This window comes from Convolutriloba macropyga, chromosome 4 (genome assembly GCF_964194025.1).
Source record: "Convolutriloba macropyga chromosome 4, txConMacr16.3, whole genome shotgun sequence".
Classification (NCBI taxonomy): Eukaryota; Metazoa; Xenacoelomorpha; order Acoela; family Convolutidae; genus Convolutriloba; species Convolutriloba macropyga.
This window is the reverse complement of record NC_134471.1, coordinates 15,846,524-15,859,353: the sequence shown is the minus strand read 5'-3', so window position 1 is coordinate 15,859,353 and position 12,830 is coordinate 15,846,524. Positions and strand designations below refer to the sequence as shown.

The window sequence follows — 12,830 nt, the reverse complement described above, 5'->3', positions numbered from 1 at the left end:
TTGGAACAAGGTAAAACCTTGTACAAAATGGTTCGTTCAGTCCATTTTTTTTTATTTTATCCCCAATTATGGCTAAAGTAGAGCCTGCTCACCACAAATGAGCACAATTGGACAAAAATTGACATTTTGGTGACCAACATAATGTTCGGTGATCGAAAAAGTTAAGCCTCATCGAATGCGGATACTTTTTTGGAAATAGGTAAAATCTTGTCCAGAATGGTTCGTTCAGTCCATTTTTTTTATTTTATCCTCAATTATGGCTAAAGTAGAGCCTGCTCACCAGAAATGAGCACAATTGGGCACAAATTGACAATTTGGTGACCAAAACATTGTTCGGTGATCGAAAAATTTAAGCCTCATCGAGCGGGGATACTTTTTTTGTAAATAGGTAAAACCTTGTCCAAAATGGTTCGTTCAGTCCATTCTTTTATTATATCCCCAATTACGGCTAAAGTGGAGCCTGCCCAATAAAAATGAGCACAATTGGACAAAAATTGACAATTTGGTGACCAAAATAATGTTCGGTGATCGAAAAAGTTAAGCCTCATCGAAAGCGGATACTTTTTTGGAAATAGGTAAAATCTTGTCCAAAATGGTTTGTTCAGTCCATTTTTTTATTTTATCCCCAATTATGGCTAAAGTAGTGCCTGCTCACCAGAAATGAGCACAATTGGGCAAAAATTGACAATTTGGTGACCGAAACATTGTTCGGTGATCGAAAAAGTTAAGCCTCATTGAGAGCGGATACATTTTTTGGAAATAGGTAAAACCTTGTCCAAAATGGTTCGTTCAGTCCATTTTTTTATTTTATCCCCAATTCAGGCTAAAGTGGAGCCTGTCCACCAGAAATCAGCACAATTGGACAAAAATTGACCATTTGGTGACAGAAATAATGTTCGGTGATCGAAAAAGTTAGTTAGCCTCATCGAGTGCGGATACTTTTTTGGAAATAGGTACAAACTTTTCCAAAATGGTTCGTTCAGTCCATTTTTTTTTATTTTATCCCCAATTAAGGCTAAAGTGGAGCCTGCCCACCAGAAATGAGCAAATATGAACAATTCAGAAAATTGACGTTTTGGTGACCAAAACAATGTTCGGTGATCGAAAAAGTTAAGCCTCGTCGAGCGCGGATACTTTTTTTGGAAGCAGATAAAAACTTGTCCAAAACTGGTTCGCTCAGTCCCCCACCTCACTGTTGCCCCCCTCCCCCCGCCAACAACCCCCGTGAAGTACATTTGAGCTTTTGATTAATTTCGAAAATCTTGGGAAATTACCATTCCAAAACTTAGGAAACGCCGATTAAAACTCTCAATTCGATTGTGGACCTTGTAATTAACCTGATAGTGAAAGGCCTCATTATTTTTTTGGAAAATTTAGCTTTTTAGAAGAACCCAAGATAGTTTCCTGACTTATCCGATTAGTGCGCGTATTATGAACTTAATAGTCTAAAGAATCGACTGATAGAAGGTTGCGCACTGACGAAACAAAAATGACCGACAAAATTGAGTACAGAGCGGCCCTATTGAAACAAAAAACTGAGAAACACTGAAACACGGTTAAACTTGTCAAGATTTTCCGTGCTGAAAGGGGGGAGAGGGGGTTTAGGACTCAAGTTATGAAGAAACTTAATAAATTTAGCAGGGGTCCAATTTTGACGAAAATTAAATATGATTCCATGGTCTAGCCCCCCTCCCCCCACCTCACTGTTGCCCAACCCCCATCAAACCCCGCTGCACGTTAGTCGGTTATGTTTTCCAAATTTTGCATTCGTTTCAGCCTTGTCAGCATTCAATCAATTCAATTCAGCATTCGGAGGTCGGTGATGGCATTTTTAACTAGTCCTCATGGTCGCCATGCAAATTTGAGGAGGTTGGTGACGATGGAAAAGTGTGATCCCTCATACATGGAAGCTGTGCAAGATTCAACACAAGCTTTGGAAGGTTAGCCGGAGTTCGACAGTGAAGAGAATCAAAACTTTTTATTAACTCCTTATCGTGTTGTTTTCAATTAACTCCTTTGTTTATCCAATATATTCATGAATTAACTTTTCTCTTCAAAAGATGTTTTGTTCAAAGATTATAGGCACATCGTAAAAGCATGATAAAAGCATTTGCAGAGAGGCATTTGCAGAGAGGCATTTGCGGAGAGGCATTTTGCAGAGGCATTTAATTGCAGCGCGAACAGCGTAGCGGCATTAATTGCAGCGCGCTAGAATAGTAGCAGTATTTGAGATCGAAGAGTGGCGGCGTCCTTCAAATAACAATTAGCGTGGGTGTTACGCATTCTGAGTAGCTTAAAGGCAGACTTAATTACATGTATGCTCATATTGAAAACAGGATGTTAATTAACATGCGCATGAATAAAAGTCATCATTAACATGCCAACTGCATAAATGATTGCTGAAAGTTACCCTCCATTTTCATGGTATAAATTGCCATGATCTTGATACTGTCAAGATAAAAATAAATTACGTTTTTTTCCTGATTCAAAGCTGAATTTTAAACAATCCCGACTCCGGGTATATAAGTGCAGTTTCATGTGTGTATGTGTGTGTGTGTGTATGTTGGGTGTGTATGTGCATTTTTGAGTGTGTGTATGTGCATCTGTGGATCTATGTATACATGTGTGTTAGGGTTTGCGTGCATGTGTTTCCATGTGTGCATGTAATTATGTGTGTTTTTGTGCGATTTTGTTTGTGTACATGTGTGTATGTAGGCCTTTGGGTTTGTGTGAGGGTGAGTGCGTGTGTGTTTGTTTGTATATGTGAGTGCGTTTTTGTGTGTTTTTGTGTATGTGCGTTTTTAAATATTTCTAAATATTGACACTTGCGCTTAGAGCCAGATCACTAGGTTGGTGCGTAAGTGAAGCAAATCGATTCTCTCATTAAGAATCCCGAGATTATTTCCGGTTAAGTTTTGCACTACAGCTTTCTCTGTTTTTTTTTTCTGTTACCTATTTTACTTCAAAATTTGATCCACTGATTCAATTTGTGATTTGTTTGTGAATCCTAACAATTATTTCTAATCTTTTTTGTTTGCTCCTGGACTTATTCTGACCTTAATGCCGATTATATGCTCTAAATACTGATTTAGACACATACTTTTTTACAATATACACAATTACCTAACTTGTTGTTCATTGCGCAATCAAACAAACTGCACAATGAACTGTTAAATCTCATAAGAAGTTTTTTTAGATAATTTTTAGTTTTTTGCTAACAATACAATGAAGAGAGAGAGAGAGAGAGAGAGAGAGAGAGAGAGAGAGAGAATGATAGAGAGAGAGAGAGTTTGCGGTTGCAATCCTGGTATTGACCTTTTCATGAACCATGAGAACTATTAAGGATTTGTAATAACAAATCGTAATAATGAAGCATGCTTTGGTAGGACATTTTTTTGGTGAAAATTTCAACTTTCATGTATGATGGGCGGTGACCACAACAAGAACAACAATCAAAAGAGCCGACGTTAAAAACAGCCGAAAGTTTAATAATAATAAATGATTAATTTCAAAGCAAAGTTTTACACCCGAAGATTTTCAACCAAATAAAATTAACCGACTGTTTGGGAAAGAAATTTTATTAATTGCTTGCAAAATAAATCTTAAGCAAGGAAATAACTCATTATATTTTAATAACAGCGATTCACGGTCATGACTCAGCGGTTCATGGGATATCACAACCGAACATGAGATTAAAATACCCCCGCAAAAACTCTTTGATACTAATTGATTTACAATTTAGGGCAATTAGATGCCATTTACTGATATCGGCTCCTTTTGGATCTTATCAGGTTTCGACTCTTTTCAACGTCGGCTGTTTTGGACTGAACGGCCTGACAAATTTGGTTGCACAATTGTAGGGATATAGAATGGACCTGACGACCAAATGAGAATGGATATAATTTTTATTATAACTTCTAACTATATATGAAAGTCAGCAACGCCAGTTCGGTCACGTAGATAGTGCATGCTGTAAAAAAAGTATTTTTATGTTAATAATTATAAATTTAATTTTCATCATATGTACACCGATTTAATTACAGATTGGTTATTTTAATTTGTAAGCAGAAAGATAATTAATTTTAAAATTTAAAATGTTCACCACAATGTTAGTCCAAATGTATTTGTTTAGGATGACTCAATATAGCTTCCAAATTCTTCTGGACAAATTTTATTTGCTTTTCAGTAATCTCTGTCATTTTGCATATCCATTCGACTCTGTTTGAAATACATTTGATGAGAAATTGTCCCACCATTCTGCTCAAACACTCATAACCTTCATAAGCCTTCGCTGCTACCCATCGGACAATCACAGGAGTGATCTCGCCAATTATCCACAGTAGAACCGAAGCCGTGGCACCCATACCAGCAGCTCCCAGCACAACAGCAGCTCCGGACCCGGCTGCAACAGCTGTGCCAGCGACCACACCACCAACACTCATCGATGTAATGACAGAACACACTTTTCCGATGTTACGAGCAAATTCTTCGTCTTCTGAAATCAATTCGGTAAAAAGGTATGACAAAGTCTCGGCTGGTATTTGTAACAGCTGCCAGGGACTGACGGCGCCTATCAAACCGTTGCTGATACTTTCCAGCATTTTTGGGCCACATTTCGAGAACAATTTTTTAATGATCCCTTCAAAAGCTGCTTTAAGTTCGGGCGTTGGAAAATAGACACCCAACTTATCCATAGCATAGCTTTTGAAGCCCAGATAAGAGAGCTGTTGCGCAGATTTAGTCATAGCCGATTTGACCGCCACCTAAAAAAGCTTTCAAGGTTAGGGCATGAAAAAAGTTTATTCATAGAACCATAATTCATTTTTGAAATCTCAGGTGTTCTTTGGTCAAACTTTTGATGGTAGGCTGATAGCGCAAACTTTTGAGGTGTCTGGGTTGTTTCTGAAAAAAGTGCTAGAAAAAGCTTGCCTCAATTTGACACTTCCTAAGACGACCTGACGACCAAATGAGAATGGATATAATTTTTATTATAACTTCTAACTATATATGAAAGTCAGCAACGCCAGTTCGGTCACGTAGATAGTGCAGGCTGTAAAAAAATATTTTTATGTTAATAATTATAAATTTAATTTTCATCATATGCACACCGATTTAATTACAGATTGCTTATGTTAATTTGTAAGCAGAAAGATAATTAATTTTAAATTATAAAATGTTCACCACAATGTTAGTCCAAATGTATTTGTTTAGGATGACTCAATATAGCTTCCAAATTCTTCTGGACAAATTTTATTTGCTTTTCAGTAATCTTTGTCATTTTGCTTACCCATTGGACTCCGTTTGAAATACATTTGATGAGAAATTGCACCACAATTCTGCTCAAGCACTCAAGACCTTCATAGGCCTTCGCTGCTACCCATCGGACAATCACAGAAGTGATCTCGCCAATTACCCACAGTATAGCCGAAGCCGTGGCACCCATACCAGCAGCTCGCAGCACAAGAGCGGCTCCAGATCCAGCTACAACAGACGAGCCAGCGACCACACCACCAACACTCATCGATGTAATGACAGAACACACTCTTCTTATATTATTAGCAAATTCTTCGTCCTCTTTAATCAATTTGGAAATAAAGTATGACAAAGTCTCGACTGGTATTTGTAACAGCTGCCAGGGACTGAAGGCGCCTATCAAACCGCTGCTGATACTTTCCAGCATTTTTGGGTCACATTTCGAGAACAATTTTTTAATGATCCCTTCAAAAGCTGCTTTAAGTTCGGGCGTTGGAAAATAGACACCCAACTTATCCATAGCATAGCTTTTGAAGCCCAGATAAGAGAGCTGTTGCGCAGATTTAGTCATAGCCGATTTGACCGCCACCTAAAAAAGCTTTCAAGGTTAGGGCATGAAAACAGTATATTCATAGAACCATAATTCATTTTTGAAACCTCAGGTGTTCTTTGGTCAAATTTTTGATGGTAGGCTGATAGAGCAAACTTTTGAGGTTTCTGGGTTGTTTCTGAAAAAAGTGCTAGAAAAAGCTTGCCTCAATTCGACACTTCCTAAGACTAGTGCAAAAAAGGTGTCCTAAAATTGTTTGAACAAATTAAACAGAAAAAAAGTTGTGACTGGGCTATTTGATAACAAACCAAAAACTGCGATATATTTGCTTAAAACTCGGATGCTCTTGAAACAGCATTATCATATCCTACTTGAAATTCAACTCGTATGCAGAATGTCTGGGTACCGGTAGACACAAATTTTATGAAGACCTGTCCATTAACCACTAAGAACTTACCTTTTGGAGGTTTAAAGAAAAAAAAATCTTGTCTTCGCTGACGATTCTCTCACCTGTTTCACTTGTGCAGTTAAGGCACTCTTCAGAAACTTGTCCAGAAATGTCTGGAAGTTGTTGTTGGATAGATCAAACCTGTTCTTGCTCCTCGTGTATTCTTCAGCGTACTCTTCTGCGAATCGATCGCTGGGTAATTCGTGAAACCCATCATGAAGAGATTGTTTTTCGTAACCTTTAGCTGATTCCCAGTCCCTTCTTGGCTTTGTTGAGTGAGTCTTCACTGTTACTTTAATGAAACCTTTTTCATTCCATACTTCGACAATTTCTTGCTCATATTCGTTTTCATTTTCGTAGTAAGCTATTACTAAAGCCAACTGCTTGGTTGCTCCCCCCTCTGCATCAATCAAATCTCTCGATAATACGTAAAGCTTTACCTTGACCCTCTCATTTTCCTTAACAACCATTTTAGACCTCAATTTTACTTTTTAATCATGAAATGGTTGAGATCTGAGAGAAGTTTAAACTTTTATTCAGAAGTTTTTGACTTTGTCAAAGTGAGCTATAACAAAGTAATCTTGTGAACAAACACGCCACTTTAAATTAGCCAAAAGCTATCAAAACTGCGGGTTGCCGTTGCCAATTTTTGTCATGCTTCTGCAAATTTTAATTATTTATAGAAATTTCGTCTTTATTTTATATGGTATTTTGTCTTTAGTTGTTTTTCTGAGAAATAGAAGTACATGGTTGTCTGGTTCAGATTGCCAAATTAGAAAAACACCTGTCTCGTTTAAATTTTAATTAAATTTTAATGTAAGTAAAGCTGTAAAGCAGATGTATGCGCTTACTTCACGCAGACGTCAACTAACATGCTAAAATTATGAAAGAAAATCATGCAACTTTTTAAAAAAATATGAGAACCGCACTGTTACAATCTGTTTTAATAAAAATGGTTGCAACAATCAAAATTGTTTGGGCGCAAAATGATGAAGATTCCACGTTTTCCTGAAATTGACCAATATCCTAAGAACCACTATAAAATACGTACGCCAGCAAACTACATTTATTTTCAGATTACCAAACACTTGATGCAAATTCAGTAAGTGAAAAAATTGAAATTTGACAGCCCAGCAGTTATAAACACATAGCCGAATGAGTCCAAAATTGGCCACTGAAGGGAGTGGAGAGACTCGTGTTTTTAAAGTCACCAATCTAATACAAGCAAGATTTCAGATTACTACAACAATGAATGGCTAGCAATTTTCATCGCAGCTGAAAATGGTGCAAAAATCAATAAAATTGCTATAAAGTTTCAGTTACTCCAATTTTTCTCACAGGAAACTGTTTTAACTATAAACCTCAGTTTCCGAACGACAATCACATCTGATCACATTGTTATACAGACACTGAATGAAAATTTGAATTTCATTAGATAGTAAAAAAATAATTTTGTACCAAAATTAAGAACAAAATTCGGGCAACTTTGAAGATATTAAATATAAAATTACGATGACAAACGTGATCACCATGAAAAATTGTTCATTTTAACATTTATGTGAATTACAGCTACAATTGGAGGAACAATAATTTTTTTAGAAATTGGTTTTGTTCTGTTTTCTATAGCAACACGTTGACCAATATTTATCTCTCATACCAAGAGCTTATATGTCATACAATTTTCAAAAATGGAACTTAATTGGTACTCAAGAACTTGAGTAGAAATTTAATAGAATTCTACTAATAAAAGATGATCGGGGAAAACAAAACCGCCTAAAAATAGATGAATTTCGCAACAGCCATTTTTTGTCTATTCCACTAGCTTAAACAAGAAAGACCCTATCTAGAATTAAAGTTTTGTTTATAAAAACTATAAAGTAATAGGTAGAACATATTTATATTTATATTTTTTAAAATGAAAAAAAAACATTCCACGGTATTTTCTTTTGGTTATTTGTGTCTCTCTCTGTAATCCAGTTATTGTTGGACTTCAAAGAAAACGTTTTCAATTTTTTTTAGATTGACAAAAAATGATACGTCTAGGTATAGATGCTCAACACAAATGCCTCCCTTAGGTCTTTTTATAGCCCCCCTCATATGACAAGTTGCCCGCTTCCTAACTGGAGGCCATAATTTTGGAACAATGGGAAAGACTTGCGCTGACATATAAGCAATTTCTCGAGAAGTTTCATAAAAAGATGCTGTTTCGCAACTTTTATGCTGCAAGATTAAACTAGTCTAAGAATTGAAAACAAAAATTTTTCTCCTAGTTTTCAAAAAGAGCGCAGTCCCAATAATTTTTTGTTTCGAAATGTCAGTTTTCGGGTTGAGAGTTCATTTTTTGGTTACTTTAAAAACAGTCTAATACCGATTGGAGTTGGAGGATGCACACTTCAAGTAAAAAAAAACATTTATATTCTGTTTGCCAAATAATTGTTTTTATGGGTTGTACTGCTTTGTTTTGTAAAAAGATACCAGAATGAGGCAGAGAATGACCCTTATCACATTCAATTTTTTAATACTTTTCCGATCAAATTTATTAAGAAACTTGTGATATGGATATGACAATTTAGTGTTTTCTTTTGGTTCATATGTTAATTGTCATTCATATGTTATGTCATTTTAGTTTTTTTCAAATCCTGTAATTAATCTACACAAGTGATTAATCTGTTCAGTGCAATAGACGCTAGTTCTGAATAATTAGTTCTGATCAACGTTGCAACCAGGCAACTAATCAACGGAGGCTTCATTTGTCGTGTTTTAAAGCATGTTTGCATTGCAATCACCAAATTATACAAACTATTTGCAAACTATAGCTTTCTTATTCAATCTTTTGTGCAAGGAAGTTGGGTGAAAAGATAGAAAAAGAGACCTCCAATAGGCGGAAATTGTTAGAAATTTCCCATTTGAAGCCCCAATCTTGAAATAATTGATCTTTTTTTGGCTGATCTGTTTTTACTTGGTGTTACATCCACACAGCGTCAACTGCAACCCGGAGCGAACTCCAATTCTATATCAGTACTGTTCCGGTCTAAATCAAAGTCAATTTCCTCTCCCAGTACTGAGCAAGTCCAATACAAGTCTTGCAAGTCTGACAAGTCTTAGTCAAGACTTGGATAGCACTTGGAAGTTGATTCCCAAGTCAAAATCAACTTTCCAAAATTTTTCGATTGAAAAATTCGAATTCCGAAAAAATTTGTAACGTACCACTGTTTTTTAGGTTTATTTTTATGCACATTCTCCGGCCCCTGAACACTCATACCAACTGACAGCAGGGGACCGGTGAGCTCAAACGGGACCAATTGGACCATTTTGAGGTGTTTCTGAGCTCTTTTCAGCCGTTTCTCAGCCGCATGATGCCGAATTTTAGCATAATATTGATTTATCTTGATATCTCAGATAAAGCATATGTCGAACATTACCACGAGGTGTAAAACAAATAAAAAAGAAGGCGCCGTAAGGGTACCCCTGCTATCCCGAGGCCCTTTATTCGATCCAGTATGTATCCAACACAACAAAATATTACAAATGATGTTGGGCAAAGAGCTCAACTTGGCCAAGAGGGCAACCAGTCCAGCCAAAATCAGACTTGAATTTTGAATTGCCAAGTCTTCGATCAGACTTTGTCCTAGACAACCAAATGTAAAAATTGATATGGTCATAGTTCTGAATCACTAATGAAATTACTTGAAATTGGATTTGCCAACTCTGAAATTGACTTGGCGTTAAATCCGAGAACCCATTGCAGTTCATTGCAGCTTCATTTTGGATAATTTTAAATTGGGATCCCCTCTTTCCGTTTGGATCCTGTGATACCTATGGATACATAAATATATATCGAAACCCTTACGTGTACTAATTTATATATTACCCTCTATTTTAATATTTATATCATGCGTTTTACAACTAAGTTTATGATGACTTTTTATTATTCACATATAAATATTTTCCCGCTAGTCTACTGAATTAATTCATAAGTTTGTTCATACTATTTTATATTAGTAATCATAATTTCCAATAACCTTCTGAATTCAAGTTGTCTCTGCAATGGCTCTTCGCGTACTCAAGTTCAACTTAGTCGGGATTCGCCTTGCGATTCCACCTAGTAAATTTAGTAAAACACCCATAATTCAGGATTCGCCCAGCAATTCCATAATAGATTTAATACAGTGTATTCGCAATACTAATCCAATCTAAATACTTACTCTCAGCTATAACATGGTGCAGCCAGCAATAAAGGTCAATGGCAAATCCCCACTCGGAATTCAACCCTTTTGGGAGAAAGCAACTCTTGAGCCCCCTCTTCGATGGGAATATTGGAGAACACAACTCAAACTTGCAATCCTTGCTCGTGAAGAGATTGTAGTGGATCCTCTCTTGGCCGACCCCCCAGAGCATGTTGTCCTACCCCTGAACCCGCTAACGAAGACGTGGTTGTAAATCCTACAGCACAATTGGAACGATATAGACGTACTCGTAATGAACAATCAAAGACGGCGTGGAAAAACAATTGCTTACGCGTTGAGGCTATAGGCGTACTGTGAGGAGGCAAACACTGGAAAATCTGTGATCGGAAAGCATCCTCATTGATGTATTTGAGTCTCGGAACAGAAGGCCGACGAGTCTTCAATTCGAAGAATTCGACTACCAATCTAGACGAAACTTCGACAAGGAATCTCTGGGATATCTTAAACAAAACTTTCATTCGAGTTCATAATATAACTTTTGATCGATATCTCTTTTTCACAAGAAAACAGCAGAAGGGGGAACCAATTGAAAAATTTTACGGTCATCTCAAAGAACTTTCTGAAAACTGTGACCTGGGAGAAAAAGGAGATACAATTATCAGAGACGTTTTCATTGCAAACATGCAAAATGAAAATATCCAAAAAGAGCTTCTAAAAGAAACGGTGGAACCCGATAAAGCCTTGGCAATTGCAATAAATATCGAAATGGGCACACTCAACCAACTTAAAATGAATGCAGGAAAATCCAAACTCAATTCCAAGGTTAATCAAGTACAGCGGATGCGCATTGCGAATGCTTCACCTTTTTCAAATATGAACACCACTGCCCGGAAAAAGCCTACAACCTGTCATTTTTGTGGAATGAATTGGAGCTCAGAACATCGAAATAAATGTCCTGCTCCCGGAAAGAAATGCAATAACTGTGGCATTGAAAATCATTTCGCTAAGGTCTGCTGAAAGCCCAAGGATCCTGGCTCCTATCCAAAACCAAAACCACGGGTCAATAATGTCGAAAAAGATGATCAAATTGATAATGTCAATAAAATCTCGGCCAATTTTAAACCTGATTTGGAATCAAACTACTCCTCGGATGAAGATAATTCCGTTGCATCAGTGTCTTCAGCAGATTCTACAACTTCTATAGAAGCAGTTAATCTCCCTGTGGTACTCGTAAATACAGCAACAAATGTTTTGGTGGATTCGGGTAGCGTTTGCACAATAATAAACGAAACACTGGCAAACTCCATCATCTCCCAAGACTCAAATTCAAAGTGGATACGCGAGGCAATTCCCAAAACAATTGAAAACTTTCTCCAATGAACTCATCCAAACGCTAGGAATTCACAAACGTCAATTCAAAGTAACAATTGGTGCGAGAATCCAATTGAGATTCAAGTAGTGACCGATGGTCATCGTTCGCTAATGGGTAGAGATTTGTTCCCTGCCCTCGGACTTTCAATTCAGCAATCTACCAGCTCGAAGACAATTAATCAGTTAGAACGAGAATACTATTCAAAAAACAAATTGCAACCGATTTTCCTGATCTCACCTCCAGAATTGGTAAGTCAAAATTACATACAGTTCAATCAAACTTTCATTTACATTATACCCCATCACATCAAAAAGGTCGTCATGTTCCTATATATTTGTTACAAACAATATCTGATGAGCTTAAGAAACTCTCGGCTCAAGGACATATCGAAAATTTACAAGAATGCTCCGATAAAAATTTTAATTCTCCAATCGTAATCACATTTAAAAATGACAAACCAGTTAAATTAGCCCTTGATTCAAAAGTTTTGAATAAAGCAATTCACAACAATAAGTACCAAATGCCGAACATAGACAGTCTTATTGATTCTATTTCACAACACATCAACGATTCCAACCCAGGCGATAACGTTTTTTTTTCAACAATTGATTTAAAATACGCGTATAGCCAACTAAATTTGCATCCGGACACCTCTCGTCATTGTAACTTTGACGTTGTAACTCTCGTCAATATTATTTGTGGTAAATCAACTGGTACGTATCGTTTTAAAACGGTGTTTTACGGTCTTACTGATATGCCGGCAGAACCTCAAAAGGCCATGGATTACACATTGGTGGGTTTGACTAATACCTATTGTTTTCTTGACGACATAATTGTAGTTAGCAAAGGAAGTAAGGAATCAGACATTAAATACGTCTACAAAAGTCTACGAAAACTTGACGCCGATAATCTCAGAATAAACTTAAGTAAATGTCATTTTGCAAAACACCAGATAAATTGGCTTGGTTTCACATTCTCCAAAAATGATGTTAAGCCTATAGAATTGAAAACAGCAGCAAT

At 36.7% G+C, this 12,830-nt stretch overlaps 1 protein-coding gene across 1 annotated transcript; it reads right to left on the bottom strand.

The window, feature by feature from the left end:
• Positions 1 to 3,893: 3,893 nt before the first annotated feature.
• LOC142338277 (uncharacterized) lies at positions 3,894 to 6,850 on the bottom strand. The gene is made up of 3 exons (XM_075387955.1): positions 6,314 to 6,850; positions 5,288 to 5,842; positions 3,894 to 4,763 (listed from the first exon to the last, which is right to left on the bottom strand). The coding sequence occupies exons 1-3, from the start codon at positions 6,719 to 6,721 to the stop codon at positions 4,110 to 4,112; spliced, it is 1,617 nt and encodes a 538-aa protein (XP_075244070.1). The 5' UTR covers positions 6,722 to 6,850; the 3' UTR covers positions 3,894 to 4,109.
• Positions 6,851 to 12,830: the final 5,980 nt, after the last annotated feature.

What these genes read in the sequence shown, in the direction of transcription:
- LOC142338277 (XM_075387955.1), bottom strand. Translation starts at nt 6,721, where the DNA reads ATGGTTGTTAAGGAAAATGAGAGGGTCAAGGTAAAGCTTTACGTATTA. An exon ending in TAACTGCACAAGTGAAACAG is followed by an intron (nt 5,843 to 6,313) that starts GTGAGAGAATCG and finishes AAGCTTTTTTAG; the next exon opens with GTGGCGGTCAAATCGGCTAT. An exon ending in TTTCAAACGGAGTCCAATGG is followed by an intron (nt 4,764 to 5,287) that starts GTAAGCAAAATG and finishes AAGCTTTTTTAG; the next exon opens with GTGGCGGTCAAATCGGCTAT.